Below are 17,960 nucleotides of genomic sequence, written 5' to 3'. Positions count from 1 at the left end.
AGTTTTGCTATACACATGTTTATTTGTGTGTATTGAAACAACACAAAAAAAAAAAAAAAAAAAAACAAAGAGGAAAAAAAGCAAATTTGACATAATTTCACACAAAACTCCAAAAATAGGCCAGACAAAATTATTGGCACCCTTTCAATTTTGTGGATAAAAAAGTTTGTTTCAAGCTTGTGATGCTCTTTTAAACTTACCCTTACTTACTTAATTGCCCCATAACAGGTGTGGGCAATATAAAAATCACACCTGAAAGCAGTTAAAAAGGAGAGAATTTGACTCAGTCTTTGCATTGTGTATCTGTGTGTGCCACTGTCTGAGGACTTGAGAACCAAAATTGTGGAAAAATATCAACAATCTCAAGGTTACAAGTCCATCTCCAGAGATCTAGATGTTCTTTTGTGTACAGTGCACAACGTGATCAAGAAGTTTGCAACCCATGACACTGTAGCTAATCTCCCTGGACGTGGACAGAAGAGAAAAATTGATGAAGGGTTGCAACGCAGGATAGTCTGGAATGTGGATAAGCAGCCCCAAACAAGTTCCAAAGAAAAAAGCCTGCAGGCTCAGGGTGCATCAGTGTCAGTGCGAACTATCCGTCGACATTTGAATGAAATTAAACGCTATGGCAGGAGACCCAGGAGGACCCCATTCCTGACACAGAGACATAAAAAAGCAAGACTTCAGTTTGCCAAAATGTACGTGAGTAAGCCAAAATCCTTCTGGGAAAACGTCTTGTGGAGAGATGAGACCAAGATAGAGCTTTTTGATAAAGCACATCATTCTACTGTTTACCGAAAACGGAGTGAGGAGAAAAGAACACAGTACCTACAGTCAAATATGGTGGAGGTTCACAGATGTTTTGGGGTTGTTTTGGTGCCTCTGGCACTGGGTGCTTTGACTGTGTGCAATGCATCATAAAATCTGAGGATTACCAAAGGATTTTGGGTCCAATGTAGAGCCCAGTGTCAAAAAGCTGGGTTTGCTTCCTAGATCATGGGTCTTCCAGCAGGACAATGATCCCAAACATACTTCAAAATGGATGGCAACAAAGCGCTGGAGAGTTCTGAAGAGTCCAGATCTAAATCCCATTGAACACCTGTGGAGAAATTGCTGTTGGGAAAAGGCGCCCTTCCAATATGAGAGACCTGGAGCAGTTTGCAAAGGAAGAATGGTCCAAAATTCCGGGTGGAAGGTGTAAGAAGCTTATTGATAGTTATAGGAAGTGATTGATTTCAGTTATTTTTTTCCAAAGGGTGTGCAACCAAATATTAAGTTAAGGGTGCCAATAATTTTGTCCGGCCCAGTTTTGGGTGAAATTGTCAAATTTGCTTTTTCCTTTTTTTGTGTGTTGTTCTAATACACACGGAGGAAATAAACATGTGGTTAGCAAAACTTGTAGAATTGCAATACTTTTCTGTAAGAAATACTTCAGAGGTGCCAACACTTTTGGCCATGATTGTAAGTGCTGATTTTTTATTTTGTATCACATGACATACTGTATCTAGGTTAAGTGCTGGCAGAGACAAAGTGAGGATCCATGTACAATTAAAAAAAAACAACAACAAAGCAAAACAAAGTCCGTATATCAATACCAAAAAAGTGAAAAAGGTACAAAACGTAATAAACCATAAGGGCAGGATCATACACAAATTATCAATCCAATCCAGAAAGTGATCATGCCACACTTACAAAAGTGACTAGCAAGCTGAAAGTCATGTTGGACTAAATGTCCATGTAGATTATTATTATTAATTATTACTAATTATTATTTATTATTATTGCTGCAAACAGGAAGTGTGTGGGGAATCCAAGGATGTGTCTTGGAATTTAGAGAGGTCACCTCTAATGTTCTGGAGGTGAAATGTCTACTTATTGCATGACTTTCAACCATCTGTAGTTTCACTAACAGAAAACATTTAATTGCAATCAACAAAAAAAAATTCACATTTGCTTGTGGTACTTGCTTTATTAATCTATGCCTTTCGTTGGCTATATTATTTGCCATTTACAATTTTCACAATTCTATTAAAAACACTTCAAAATCAGTCCTATCAAAGAACAGCTTTCTTAAGCCCATGGGGAGGATTGTCAGGTTTCAGCAAATTCCCACCAATACTACAACCCTATTTAACCCTAGGATTTAACCCTAAACCAAAGTATTATAGCAGAGGAAAAGAGAGATATGTTATTCTTTTAAGAAAAAGGTTGTTTTTTTAACTGTTGAATGTCAGGGACTGTAGAGGAAAATAATGCAAGCACAGACAGGTCACCAAAAACAGTGAAAATAAGATAAAATCCTGAACAGAGGCTACAGTACATGGCATATAGAATGATACAGAGCTCTTGAAACTTGACAAAGAAACACAGAAGCCAGAACTTAAATAGGGGTGCTAATAGGAGTAACTTGAAACAGTTATAAGTGATCAGTGGGACATGTGATATGGTTCATGTGACCCAGGGGAATACTGTCAACAAATCAGGGAGGCAAAGTGATGTCCTTAGTATAGCAGACAGGCAGAGTGATATCCTCACCGGAGTATGAAGGTAGAGTGATGCTCATGGCAAGGTCAAAATCTGTAACAGTGTCCTCTGCAGGGAAGGGAAGGGAGGCAGAGTGACATCTTTATTAGAGCATGGTGTAAAGCGACATACTCTACAAAGCAAGGAGGCAGAGTGACATCCTCAACAGAGCAGGAAGGCAGATCGGCATCCTGAGTGGAGCAAGGAGGCAGAGCAACCGCAGTAGCAGAGAAGAGGCAGGGTGGGTGGTAGATCATTTTTGCTAAGTCAGGAAAAAATATCCTGAGGGGCAAATGGCATTAAACCATTCTTAAGAGTCCCTGACCCAACTTCCCTTCCTTCCCACATTCTTCAGTTGGTCTTCCTGCCCAGTGATAAAATCTATTGCATCTATGGTCAGGAAAGGTGCATATGCAAGAGCATATATAAAGTGAAGTGCAGACAGGTAACCATAACCAGAGAAAAACAGGACAAAAACTTGAACAGAGGACATTACACAAAACATCCACACGAAATGAGACTGTGGCACCTACAATTACAATGACAACAATACAACACCTTAAATGGGTGTCATAACATAGTTCAGAAGTAATTTTGTCATAAATATTGTCAGACCATCAAAAACTGAAATTTTGAAATTCTTATAGCAAGAAATATCTCTTTTGCCATTTTGGTACGGTGGCCGAGAAGTGCAAAACACATTAACAAATCCGAAAACACATTAACAAATCCGAAAACACATGAACAAATCCGAAAACAAATGACAAATCCGAAAACACATGAACAAATCCGAAAACAAATGACAAATCCGAAAACACATTAACAAATCCGAAAACAAATTAACAAATCCGAAAACAAATTAACAAATCCGAAAACACATTAACAAATCCGAAAACAAATTAACAAATCCGAAAACAAATTAACAAATCCGAAAACACAACGACAAGTCAGACAACCCGGAAGAGATTGGTATAGTTTGTGATTGGAACACGTACCAATCATTGGACAAGACACCTGTCATTCAAGGTATACATGAAGTTCAACAGTCTGCTGCAGGGAAAAGTTGGAATGGATGGATGGAATGGATTACTGTGGATTAATTCTGTTATTTTTTTATATTTAAACGGAGAACTTTACACGTTACACATAAGATTCCATACCTGTATATCTTGAGTGACAGGTGTCTTGTCCAATGATAGGTAAGTTTCCATTCAAAAACGATACCTACCGTTTCCGATTTGTTAATGTGTTTTCGGATTTGTTCATTTGTTTTCGGATTTGTTAATTTGTTTTCGGATTTGTTAATGTGTTTTCAGATTTGTTAATGTGTTTTCGGATTTGTTAATTTGTTTTCGGATTTGTTAATTTGTTTTCGGATTTGTTAATGTGTTTTCGGATTTGTTAATGTGTTTGCGGATTTGTTAATTTGTTTTCGGATTTGTTAATTTGTTTTTGGATTTGTTAGTGTTTTCGGATTTGTTAATTTGTTTTGCACTTCTCTGCCACCGTAATTTTGCTCCAAATTTTAATATATATGCAGACACTAGTCTTGCTGCAATGCTTGTTTTGCGAGCCAGACCTGAGTTCTGACCCTAGATAGGCTTTTTATATTTGAAATAAAACCCTTTTCTAAACTACAAATGGATGTGCATTTGCAGTCTTCAGATTTAGACTTTTATGACTGGCAGATCTTTCATTATTCAATAATTCACTTACATATTAAGTTCTAACTTACAACTGGGTTAAGGTCTGATGATTGACGTACGTTCTGATAATTGGAGAGCCTAACACCTATTTTGCCCTGATGTAGTCCTTTGTTGTATTCACAGTGTGTTTTGAGTCATTGTCTTGTTGCACAAAAAACTTTGGGTTTAGATTTGATGCAATTCCTTGTAATTTGGAAAAAAAAAAACTTCTGAATCCATTCTGCTGCTACTGTCATTATTTAGATAATCAGTAAAGATTAGTGAGCTTCTTCCAAAAGCAGCCATGCAAGTGCAAGCCATGAAATTTCCTCCACTGTGCCTGATTTATGAACTTGTATGTTTTGGATCATAAGCAAATCTTCTCTTCCACTGCATTCTAGTAGAGGTTTATCTTGGTTACAGAACTTTTATGGCTCATCACTGTATTTCTTTCAGAATTCCAAACTGGCCTTGCAATACTTAATGCTGATGCATAGTTTGTGGTATGGCCTCTATATTGTTGGCACTTAAAGTCTTCTTCGAATGCTGGATTGTGATACATTCACCCGTGCCTTATGGATGTTGTTGGTGATGTGACTGATTGTTGTTTTGGGGTCTTTATTCACAGCTCTTACACTGGTCTTCGTGTTAATTTTCATGCAATTGCAACAAATGCATCAGTGTATAGCAAAACCAAAAGAATTGATCTTTCTAATATTTTGGAATGGACTGCACAAATTTAGTTTGAAGTGAATAAATCATAGCCTGCATAAAATGTGTCTTACAATACAATCTATAATACTATTTTTTTCTGTGTATTAATAGATAACTTTCAATTGGCTAAACCTCAGCTTTTGTTTTATGTTGTATTTAGTCAATTATGAGACAACAGACTTCAGGTTCAGTTGCCCACAGCAGAACCACATAAACACAATATCTTTTTACTCTACAAGCATTAGGAGGCCTGCACCATTCAGTGACTTCTTGTTTAGCTGTGATTTTTATTGCCACTGCCTGGTTTTAATTGAGTGTCCCATTTGACTCTTTAAAGTGGCTCTCAAACGTAACACTAACACAACCCAAATGCAATGTAATGGTACAGCTGAATAGAGCTATCAAGCGGGTCTTTCATAAAATGTTGGAGCCTGGAAACTTATACAGAGCATCTTACTATAATCTCATTTGCAGCAACAGTATAGCCAGAGATATACACGTAGGTACAGAGAACAACATGTACCAGAATCAAAGCATATACAGTAATAAGAAGGAGAAGAGCCTTACATTTATAGAAGCCCAACCCTTACGTTCTAAACTATATTCACATTACTACATCATAAGAAAATAATATAAATGTAGAGAGCTTGCAAAATCAACTGTACAGTTTCATTTGCAAGATATACTCATGATTGCTCATAGAAGAAGACAAATATGTAGTAAGGTATGTTACAGTAAGGTATTTTTTAAAATTACTGGTATTACCAGGAAGGTGTCACTACACACAAAAAGGTAGTACAGAAAAGCATAGCAAGCTGCTGGCGCTTTGGATGCAACCAAAAAAATAATAAACTGCTTGTCAATTTATACAAAAGGCAGGGATGTTTTTATTAATTTGAAATAATTTCTTTCCTCATATTTAAAACTTTAAATGAGCTCTTTTTCAAACAAAAACAGTGATAGTTTAGTCACTACGTGAGAATAGTTGCCCTGTTGCATATTTTGAATAACTCTATTAACCATCTATATTCTTGTGAATAATGTTGATTTGTAAAATACACTACAAGGTCAAAGGTTTGTGGATACCTGTCAGTGTGGTGAGATCAAGTCTCTTTCCAACCTTAGAAAAAACCCTGTCTTCATGGACATTACTTTATGCACAAGAGCATTGCCATGCTGCAACATGTTTGGGAAAGGCTAGACTTCCAGACTTTTGGCTATATAGTATACGTTTGCTGATCAAACATAATGTTCAGTCAGGTACGGAGTGCTTTACAAGTCATTGCTAATATTTTATTACTAATGTGAAATATTACTGGGAGCTAGTATACTGTGGATAAGCAGAGATGATTTGATGAAAATATATCTATGGTATCAAAATATGTTTGAGCAAGGGGACACAACTGTGATCACATGCAAGAAGAAGGTAATTTCGCACTTTTTAAAAGTGCGGTCAGTATTATGATGAAGCCTAAATCCTGTCATCTTTTTAGGATCATGGAGATAACGAGCATTTAATATCGGCCTCTAATTAGAAAGATGACAGGCATCAAGGTCTAACAAGGTGCTTTGTTCCTTTTAGTATTTGTTTTATGCATTATTTATGTGTTGTTAATTAAATGTGTAGGTAAGGGATCAAGTACCCATTTATTTTTGAGCAAATCATTAAAAATAGTTGAGCCTGTAGGATTGAAATTTTTAAAAATCCTAATCTTGATGTCGTTCTCTAAGTAGTTAATCAAATGTTAATCAGTTAATAATCTGAAATTTCATAATGTTTTTAATTTTGGCAGTAAAAAACTCTCATCTCTCATTTTCTACCGCTTATCCGAACTACCTCGGGCATCAAGGCAGGATACACCCTGGACGGAGTGCAGTAAAAAACATTCATAATATTTAGAATACATAGTTGCTATACAATTCTCAGATAAATTGTTCATCTGTCAAAAGGAAAAGTCTCCTGGGCCAAAACAGATACTGGGCCACTGGGTCAATGAATATCATCCCCATATCCAAAGGGCTCCTGTGAGTTCAATTCCTACTTTGACATACTATTCTAAGAAAACATGATATTTTTTATTTGATGGCATACCTCTCCAAGAAGTTTGCAGTTCTCCTAAAACCCTGCATCATTTCTGAAATTTTTTCTGTCAAGATTTTGGTAATAAAACATAATTTATAAGTAAACTATGGATAATTTAAATTTTCTACATTATTCAACTTTTCTGATAGATTTATTGTGCGAATCAAGTCTAATGAATCTAATAAACCAACATAAGCAGCTTATTGTGTTTAAAAATGTATTTCTAATTGCACTTTCTTTCACACATTCTCCATTGCCAACTATTCAATAACAAATTATGGATAGTAAAGGATTTTTTTTCTAGTTTTTCTTTATTAACTGAGTGCCTTGAGAATTGACTGTAGGTGCCTGCAGTGGTTTGTGTTACCCTGCAGAGAAAAATGAGAGCACAGGGAAAATGTGTTATAAAGAATTATGAATGCAACTGTAAGGATTTATTGGCCTTGGCTAGCACACTCAGTAACTAATATGTCATTAAATAACTAAGTTGATAGGTTAAAAAGTGCTCGGGGACAGTGACATCACAAAACAGTTAAAAGGTGTTGGGTAACATATGTTCTTTATTGGTTGGGTATGGGTTGATTGCTGATAGGGAGTGAACACACTCATGTTCACGTGTAGATGTGTGTGTATGAGTGTGTGTGTGTGTGTGTGTGTTTGTACTTTTATCATAGCTCAGAGACTGTGTTAGTTAAAGTGGTAAAAGACCTTCTAATGACATCGGATCAGCTTTGTGTTTTCTTGCTGGTGTTGCTAGAACTTAGTGCAGCTTTTGGCACCATTAATTATACTAGTCTACTTCATAGACTAGAGAATTTTGGAGATAAGGAAACAGCCCTCTTCTGGCTGCGGTCTTATTTGACTTATTGTTATCAGTTTGTATATGTAAATGATGACTTTTCTCTGCATTTTAAAGTAAAGTTTGGTGTTCCATAAGGTTCTGTTTCAGGCCCACTGTGGTTTATTTTCCTTTTATTTGCTGATTTATGGGTTAAATGTATATTTTTGCTTCCACTGATGACACACCATTATATGTTTCAGCAAAACTAGATGAGAAGCACCAACTTACTAAAGCTGAAAAATGTGAAACGGACATTGCTTAGTGGAACTTCCTCTTACTTAATTCTGACAAGACAGACGTGTTTGAACTAGGACCACATGTAGACACAAAAAAGCTTTTTGATTGCATTGTATCTCTGAATGGCCTTTCTGTTTCATGATGTGCAGCAGTAAAAGACCTTGGTGTGATTATTGACTCCAGTATTTAACCTTTCATCGCAGACATATTGCTAAGCTATGTGTCACAATATAATGTCACTAAATGATGCAGAAAAACAAGTTCATGCTTTTGTCACCTCTTTAGGTTGGATTAATGTAATGCCTTACTGGGAAGATGTACCAGTATGTGCATGAACAAGCTCAGTTTATGTGAAGAAGGCAGCAACTAGCATTCAGTCTACAACCAGATGATATGTACACATTCTTATCCACAATGCATATGCTCCCAAATTATAAAATTACTAAACTATAAAGCGTGATTGGTCTCACGCAAAAGTATATTTCTCTTAAAAGCCCCACAGATATGGAACTGCCTCAGTGTCTCAGTGTATAATTCTAGGCTGAAAAGACATTTGTTCACTCAGCTTTTTGCCAATAATTTTTTTCTTAGGTAAAGGATGTTTGGATGTTCTCATAATCATATTTCTGATAATGCTCATACTCAGAAGTTGAACCAAAGCTCCTGGTTACGCAATTGCACTTGTGTAATTAAAAAAAAGAAAAGAAATTATTTACAATGACAATTTAATCTCACCCATAAGAGTATAGGTTACCTTTTGAGTCTGCCTCCTCTCAAGTTTTCTTTCTCATTTTGCCTCAGGGGGCCACCACTGCCAATGGTTTGCAATTTAGGGATTATACAAATAAAACTAAATTGAATGCCAAGTGTACCCAATGATGTAAATGACAAATAATGACTCTTGATGCTTGACATTTTGTAAAAGAAAACATGATTCATCAGACCAGACCATCTTTTTCCATGGTACCGTTCAGATGCTCTCTCAGATGCATGGGCACTCTGACTACACAACCTCATATACAGCAAGAACTGTTCACATGCAAGCTAATATATCTCATGCATTTAAAGGTGCATTGCAACAAAATAATCAGTGTTATTCATGTCACCTCTTAGTGGTGTTTTTTAATTGTGTGTTATGACAACTTTTGATCACAACTTAAACTTTTTTCAGCAATTTGTGCTATAGTAGCTATTGTGTGAGACTGGACCAGATGTACTAGTCTTTGCTCCTTATTTGCATCAGTGAGCCTTGCGCATCCATTACACTGTTGTTGGTTCACCACTTGTCTTACATGGACCAGATTTTATAGTTACTAACCACAAGATTAAAATAACCCAGTCATTGAGCAATCAAAGTCACTCATTTTTCCTGCTTCCAACATATAACTTTGAGAACTAACTGTTCACATGTAACCTAATATATCCGACAAGGCGCATTGCAAGAAAATAATCAGCGTTATGCATGTCACCTTTTAGTGATTTTGCATACATGTAGAAAGTTAGAAAGAGGATAATGACCTGTAAATTAGAGGTACAGTGATGGTATCAAAACTATAGGGAAAAAAGGTGAGAGTGTGGATGGGGATCATGATGGATGAGGATGAAAATGATGGCATGATAATGGCAGGATGATTAAATAATGTAAATAATTTCCCTTTTTATATATTGGATCATGTTCCACGTGCTTGTTTAAGTTGTTGTATATACAGTTAGATAGATCTATTTTGAACAAATTAACTCAGACAAATATGTTTATCCATTCAGAAACTTTTGAAGTTTCCCTAAAATAATTTCTGTTGCATGCATTAAAATAATTTTGTACTGTCACAAAGTTTTTTTGTGTGACAACCCTATTTTTTGTAGTCTCAGGTAAAGTTGTACAGTTTTATTGGGATATTGTCTGGGAACGTTTAACAACCATCCTGAAGAATCTGCAATAGCTCCTCTGTAGCCTTTCACTATCACTCTTGCAAACAAAACCCATAAAACATACATAATACTGTATGTTGTTTTCTTTGCTCTAACATTTAATTTAATGATTGGAAATATATAATGTGTTTATACTAATATAAGGTAGAAGTCATAAAATAAATAAAATAGGGTGACCTTTGACATCATACTGAAATGATGGTTCTCCAACCTTTAAAAGAAAAGAAACATTAAACGAAATAAAACATACAGGTGTTATAAAGTAAAAAAAAAATCCCATTTTGACTCACAGCAGCACTATAAGTGCATATGTATGTGTGTGTATATATATATATATATATATAATATATCATGTGACATCATTTCCCACCTTGAATGAAATAATATAGCAGCCAATAAAATGTAAGGGGAAAAAAAGAAAGTTGGAATAGGCTGCTTGTATACAGTGGGGTCCAAAAGTAAAAGACCACTAATGAAAATGCTTCTGTTGAGCTGTTTTTTTTTTTTGTTTGTTTTTTTTAATTAACACAAATGATTCTGAGTGAAATGTCTAACTGGTGTTTAACTCTCAGTTAAAAAAAAAAAACTCAGGGCATTAAAAAGTTGAAGCCTTTCATAAGTATTTTATATAAGATTTCCAAAAAATCCCTCAAATGTTTAGTTTTTGTACACATAAATGTTAATATCTTCAAATAAAATAGTGTTATCAAAAACAGTTCTGCTCTCTTAGATTAATTCTAATCTCTTAGATATTAGTTTGTTTCATAAATGGTCAGAAACTGGCCAGACCTTATAAGATCCTTCCCACTGGGAGATAGCTGTCCCTGTATAAGAGTGTATGAATGTATCCTGTGTTTCACAGTGTAGATAATGTGAAGGTGATGGCAAATGGTCAAGGAGGTTCAATCAATCAATCAATGGAAAAAAATATGAATTTGTTTTGGAGTAAGGAAGTTCAGGTTTAGCTATTATAGCATACTGATGGCAGATGAATAAATAGTGCATCTCTGATTCATATGAAATAAAAGTATCTTATGAACAAACAAGAAAGCACAAAACTACTACAGCTACAAGGCCACAACAACAGAAGACCACACTGGATTCCACTCCTCTCAGCCAAGAAAACATACCTGAGACCCATCCAAACTAGACAGAATTGGAAAAAAGTAAGCCTCATATTCTTGTTCTTCTCTGTGAGGAGTGGAAGCTGATGTGGGCTTATACTGTTATATTGTTATACAATAGCCCATGCACCTCAAGGTTTGAGGTGTTGCGTGTGCTTGGGTGTTTGTCTGCTCACCACATTTGTTAAGAGTTATTATTTGAGTTACTACAGTCTTAGTGTTATCTCAAACCTGTCTGGTCAATGTTGCTCACTAATTTTTTGTTGTTTTTTTGCACTATTGTATGTAGACTCAGACTCAGAGGATCAACAATTCCTGGCTATGCTCAAACAAGCCTTTCTGGCACCGAGAACCATCCCATATTTTCAATATTCTAATGTTTGATATTTAACAATAACTGCAGCTCTTGAAATTTGGGTTTGAGACCAAAAGACGAATATACAGTAAGACAATATTTCAGCTTTCATTTCCTGATATTAAAGTGTTTAACCCTAACTCTAAACATAACCCTGATTTTTACCAAGGAGAAACCTTAAGTCCGGCACCACTATCAGACAATAATTTGGAACAACAAGCAATTTGCAGATATTGCATAATCTAGGATGCTTTCCACATCCTGCTTGTGACAATCAGCCATAATATATTCTTGGTACAGATACATACATTACTATTAAATGCTTAATTGATGCTTTACACACTTCTCAAATATATATATTTTAAATTAGATTAAACTGTATTTTGTATTCTGTTTATTCTGCTCTAGATCATATTGTAACTGACACGGTTCAGGTCTGTCAGGAACGTTCTTGTCTTTTAAGGCACTGGTATAGACCCAATTGAAACCCTCCTATCCTAAGAGCTCTATACAAGAAAAATTTTAGCATCTCCGTGAACTGCAAGTTTTAATAATCTGAATTATCTGTCTGGAAATGAAAGTCCAGCACCTACATAAATCTGCATACAAAAGACCAATGTATATTATAAACCAGGAAAATGTTATTTACAGTTGAAAACAATTGCCATCTATAATATTTTATCAGACTCTAGTTGGTTTAGTGGGTATAGTAGGTATATTGGGTTTGATACATTCCAGAAAGATTAGAAAAATTAATACTGATGTCATGCCCAGTTCACAATGCATGGTCTTTGTGGGCTATATGGAGCAACAGCTCTATCAAAAAATCTATTGTTTTCTTTACAGAAATCAAAATTTATTTTGGAGTATGGCAGTGTTTGGGTCAGGGTACTAAACATTTTATGTCATACTGTGTCTTAATAAAAACTGATTTAACAGATATGTTTAAAGTTAAACACCTGCGTAAATATGACTAACTTTCCCAGGATATGGTAAACTTTACCAGGATATGGTTAAACCTTCCCAGTGTATCATTTAAACTTAAGCTTCCAATTTACATTGCTTAATATAAAGATGCCCTAAATTACTGAGTATTTAACATAAACTTGAATTCAGAAACTGGGATTTTTTTATTTTCTTAGATTAACTGACTGCAAGTTTAGATTATTTGTGTAAGCACTAAAATTTCTGAATATTAATTTAGATTTATGTAATCAATTAATGGTGATATATAAAGTATACTGAAAACACCTTTATAGACTCCACATGTGATTTGAACCATTCATTGTAAGGGTTGTGTACCTTAATAGTTTAACAAATACGAGAATGCACTTTATGTATATATCTAGTGCAAACTATTCCAATGACCTTATTCATATAGTTAAACTCATTAAGTCTAGTGGTAGAAGATTTGCATTAATAGAAGACACTGATTCCACACAGTAAACCATATAATGCAAGAACAATATGTCTAGTTTTAAAATATAAGAATACTTTTTCCTTAGTATTCCCCTCTCTTCTAGTACTTTTGGCTATCTACAGCCACAACTCTCTACCACCATGTCCTCATATTGCTTGTACACAACATTATTAGCTGAGTCAATGTAGAGGATACTGATAGGACTAAGTCTTGTAGGTACACAGCATGTGGGGGGTGTCAAGTGAGAATCCATGGAGTTCATGAGTGTCTGGATGATGGCATGATTGGTGGGCTCTAGATGTGAACGGATGGGAAAATCACAGATTCCGTCACAGTGGAAGGCCTCATACTCCAGTGGTGCAATGATCCAGTCATCCCAGCCCATCTCCTTAAAGTTAACATGCAACTGCTTGCGGTTGCATCGTGTCTTTGGACTTCTGCTCGGCTTCTTTACACGTGGCAGTGGTGCCCGACGCATCCTGCGCTGTGTAAACAGGTACTCATAGACAGTTTTGTTGTCATGACCTGAGCGTGCCTTGATCTCATTGTAAAAGAGACCATGCTTCTTTGTGTGGCTGAACACCACAAAGAATGCCTTTTCCTTGTTTTGCCGGCCTGAACGATCCAGGCCAAGTGACCTGAGGTCCAATGGGCGGCCTCGATCCATTGCCTCCAACTCAAAACAAAGCTGAACAGTGTTTCTGAAACTCTTGAATAGTTTCCAAATGTCAAACACCTCCCATTTTGGGATGCTTCGATCCTCTATGGGTTGTGAGTGGAGCAGCATAGCCCTCTGCTTGCTTGTGGCACATGTGTAAAGTCGAAGAGAGGTTCTGCTCTCAGTTGCATGGATTCTACGAGGATCAACGAAGGGTTTTCGGAGAATGCGTAATTCAGCTCCAAGCAGTCCCTCCTTCTCCAGGGAGCTGATGTTAAAGTAATACCTCTGGCGCCTTAACAGGGGCACATGCTCATCTACAAGAGAAAAAAAAATTGAGATGAACAGTTCAATGTTTTAATTTAAATTTGATACATTAAAAGTATAAAATAAAAACCAAAGACTTGATTGCAGTATATTAGTCAAATCATTAGCTTTAGCAAAAAACACCAAAGCTTTGGCACTTGCTTGTCTTTTAAGAGTTGGATTGAAACAGGTCTAGTTTACAAAAGAGAAAAATTTTCATTTCAGCTGCGTAATCAAAAGAATGAATTCATTTGGCTTAAATACTGAGTACAAACCCCCTTTTGAGGTTGCATAGAATGCTAAAGTGTCATTGTATATAACGTTCAATTCGTTCAATACAAATACAAATGCGTTCTGAAACCTGCTTGTATGAGAGCAGTCATGCTTTTCAAATAAACAGGTAATAACAATATGCAGGTAAAAGCAATGTTATAGCAATTTACATATGTACACTTACCTATGAACATACTGTATGTACAATATGTACAGTTTTATTTTTTCATGAAATCTCTATATGTTTAACTTTACATTTACGGCATTTAGCAGACACCCTTATCCAGAGTGACTTACAACTGACCAATTTAAGGTGAAGGGCCTTGGACAGGGGACCAGCAGTGGCAGCTTGGTCCTGGGGTACAAACCCATGACCTTCCGATCAGTAGTCCAACACCTTAACCACTGAGCTACCACATCCCTTAAATATGCAGTTAATTGTAAAATTAATCAATGAAAGGGTGCATTTAATCAAAATGATTAATTAATCAATGATGCTGTGCTTCTATGGTTTAGATTCATATTGCAGATTTTTGTATGGTATTTCTATGAACATTTTATTGGATTTACACAATATTACAGATTAACTATAGGTTTAATTAGTTAACTATTACATAATTAATTAACTACTTAATTATTACTATTGCTATTGTTTTAGTGTAATGTGAACAAAATAGAAGAATAGGTTTTGACCATTTTTATAAAATTATTTTCAAAAATGTTTCAATTGTACCAAGTAACTACATACCAAATATCTATGTATTTATAGTTATCATCTATCTTATATCAGAAAGTTCTTCAAATAGTTATATGTATGGTTGCCATTTCTTTGAAATACACATAGTATTATTAATTTTTGAACACTTAATTTATCTGCATCTGTGTCACTGCACTGCACTGGCTTTGTGGACATGATCCCTATGAATATTTCTTGACATCCCTATGAATATTCCTTTCCTGACAAAATGCTTCATCAAACAATTTTAGAATGAAAAATACTTTCAAATATATGGGGGTCCAGGGATGGCAGGGGATGTCCCAGGGTACTATAAATCCTGTGTTAGCTTTTGATCTCCCCATTAATTCTTCTTCTTCATAGCTAGAACTGACAGTTTACACTTTTACTCTGATTGCAATTTATACACTTTTAAACCGCTGTAGCCTTTACCCTTGTAAACCACTGCCTGGTTTATTCTGTTCTTCTGCTTCTTCTTTGTCATTTTTACACTTCTGACTCTTTTTTTTTTGTTGCTGTGGATGGTCCCACATGCATGCGCTTTGATTTGCACGTCTCAAAAATAACTCATACCTAAGATTTAGTGGCCATTCTCAGCTGGAGACTACAAATTTGTACCTTCTAAGAACTTCTTCCGTCCTGTGCTTATAACAGAACCCCTGGACATACATGTGTATATGTTCCTTTTTGAGTCTGGTTCCTCTGCTGGTTCTTATGTGGTTTCGTTGTCATATGCCAATGCCACCTGGCTTGTTCATTAGGGATCTAAATATAAATCTACACTTGCCATTTATTTTAAACTGCTTTATAAGTAGTACTACTATTAGTAGCCAGTACCTTGGCCTTTGTCCACGAAGCTGGTGATGGTGTTAGCCATGCCCGCCTCGTGCATTGCGCTCCGGTTCATCTGTCCAGTAGACAGAGACCAGTAAAGAGACAACATGTAATCATGCGGTGTGACAGCTGATTGTCTTGGTGTCTCTTTCTCCTCCGATTTGTTTTTCACCTTCACAGTGCGTTTTACCGGCGCTCTCTGATGCGCCGAGTGGACGGTTCTTACTCCGGTGCGCGCGGTGAGTCCTGATGTCGCGTGCGCTGTGCTGTGCGTGTGAGTCCGCGGCGCCGAAGCGCGTATGCGCGATATCTTGGCGGCGTTGTTCGCTGCCGAGGACGTTAACCTCAGTTTGGTTTCCACACCAAGGGCTTGCGATACCAAATGCATGCACAAAAGCGCACAGCAGCCGAAGAACAGAGCAAGCACGTTCATCCTCGGTGCTTCGTTCGGGTTCCGACGCAGGAGAAACGCGCGAAGGTGAGCGTTCCGCGACCATGAAAGGAACCTGGGAAGTGAAGATACATGCTCATATGGCTTGATTTGAGGCAGGCTAAAAGTAGAAGGTTTTGATTATCGCCCTGCAGAACCACAGTATGGCGAATTGCTTGCACGTGCAGTTGCGCTCCATCACGCAGGTCCGAGTGTCCGATGGACATCAAAAACGTCGTGCGGAGTTCAGAGCACTTACCGTGCGAGCGCTTCATACAGTCCCTTCCAACTGGGAAGAATGTTGTAATTTAGTCTCTTTTTCTGTCTCATTCACCGCCTCTCCTTCCGCTCGCCATCTCCCCCCCAATCCTCTCTCTCTCTCTCTCTCTCTCTCGCTCTCTCTCCTCTCCTCTCCCCCCTCTTCTCCTCTTCCTCCTCTCTCTGTCACTTTCTCCCGTTTCTTTCGTCTTTCCTCTCGCCTTTTATTTTCCAGCCCATTCTTTCTTTTACTCCCCTCTCTTCTTTCCTTTCTCTGGAACCCTTTTTGTCTTAAAGTTTAAAGTTCCCTTTTTCTATTCATCCCGTTCTAGCTTTTCCAGAAAAAATAGTTAGAGAGAGAGAGAGAGAGAGAGAGAGAGAGAGAGAGAGATCTGCAGGTGCTCAAATAACGCACGGTTTGGAGCCAGAATTGTGCCGCTTTAATTACTCGCTGATGTCATGCTGTCCAGACTCATTTAAGTGCAATATTGCTCCTTAAAGCTTTTCCACTTTTTTCCACTGTTGTTCTCAGGACCTAACTAGCTCCCTGAGAGCACTAAGAGGTAAAACTTAATTTAAGCCATTTCTGTTAGAGTGCATTTAGGCTATATAGAAGTTTTTAAAGTGCCATTCTGGGTATGCTCTCCTTTGTGCAACATAGTCACACACACACACACACACACACACACACACACACACACACACACACACAGAGAGAGAGAGAGAGAGAGAGAGAGAGAGAGAGAGAGAGAGAGACCTCATGTACTTACTTATAGCTCAGTTGCATATTTGCATATGATTAAACTCTTTTTTTGTTATATTGTAGTGCCATAATAGTTCCATAATAGGGACACTCATAAAGCCTACATATAAATATTTCTTTACCTAATCGCCTTGACACAATATTTGATGAATGCCGTCAGCATATTCACTCTATAACTATTTCACAGCAATTCCAGGCACATTAGTTTATGACACCATTAATCTGATTGCTGTATTAGAGTAATAAACATCAAACTCTGCTGCAGAAATAATTAGATGCCAAAAGCCACATTAAGGTTTTGAGTTTTGGCAGGCATTGCTTTCTCTGGTGTTTTGTAATGGAAACTATGCACTATGTTTTATTGGTGGAAAACTTCCCATGCTGGATGCACTATGCTACATAACAAATACTGAACAAAAAATAGCTATGTCAGTACCCTTCTTCCCTTTCAGGTGGTAAAGTGATGTTGTGTGCAAAATGTAACCTTTGATTTGTTGTATCCATTTTCAGATTCAGGAAATGCTTAATTTTTTTATGGTAAAAGCTTACTTTTGGTTTTATGTCATAGTGTCATTATCATCATGAGGAACACAATAAAAATGCATAAATAATATAGTAAAATAAAGGATGAATTAAAACAATGCAACCTTTAACGTAAAAGGGGTTCTGCAAGATAAAAAAGTTTTCTCAGTCTCATAAAGTTGTTCTTAAAGTTTTTTTTTTAAATAATGAACTCAGTTCTGCAATTATCTATAAAATAAGATTGCACCTCTAAAGTTGAAAAGCTT

General features: G+C 36.6%; 1 protein-coding gene across 1 annotated transcript; it reads right to left on the bottom strand.

Moving 5' to 3' along the window:
- Nucleotides 1–13,012: 13,012 nt before the first annotated feature.
- Nucleotides 13,013–16,308, bottom strand: gdf5 (growth differentiation factor 5). Its single transcript, XM_060867145.1, has 2 exons — nt 15,725–16,308; nt 13,013–13,889 (listed from the first exon to the last, which is right to left on the bottom strand). Exons 1-2 carry the CDS (start codon nt 16,152–16,154, stop codon nt 13,027–13,029), a joined length of 1,293 nt encoding a protein of 430 aa, XP_060723128.1. The 5' UTR covers nt 16,155–16,308; the 3' UTR covers nt 13,013–13,026.
- Nucleotides 16,309–17,960: the final 1,652 nt, after the last annotated feature.

This window comes from Tachysurus vachellii, chromosome 4 (assembly GCF_030014155.1).
Source record: "Tachysurus vachellii isolate PV-2020 chromosome 4, HZAU_Pvac_v1, whole genome shotgun sequence".
Taxonomy (NCBI): domain Eukaryota; kingdom Metazoa; phylum Chordata; class Actinopteri; order Siluriformes; family Bagridae; genus Tachysurus; species Tachysurus vachellii.
Note: the sequence above shows the minus strand (reverse complement) of the source record. Positions and strands in the feature narration are given on the sequence as shown.

Coding starts and splice junctions, on each gene's coding strand:
- gdf5 (XM_060867145.1), bottom strand. CDS start 16,154: ATGAACGTGCTTGCTCTGTTCTTCGGCTGCTGTGCGCTTTTGTGCATG. Junction 13,890..15,724: donor CTTCGTGGACAAAGGCCAAG/GTACTGGCTACT, acceptor TTTCTCTTGTAG/ATGAGCATGTGCCCCTGTTA.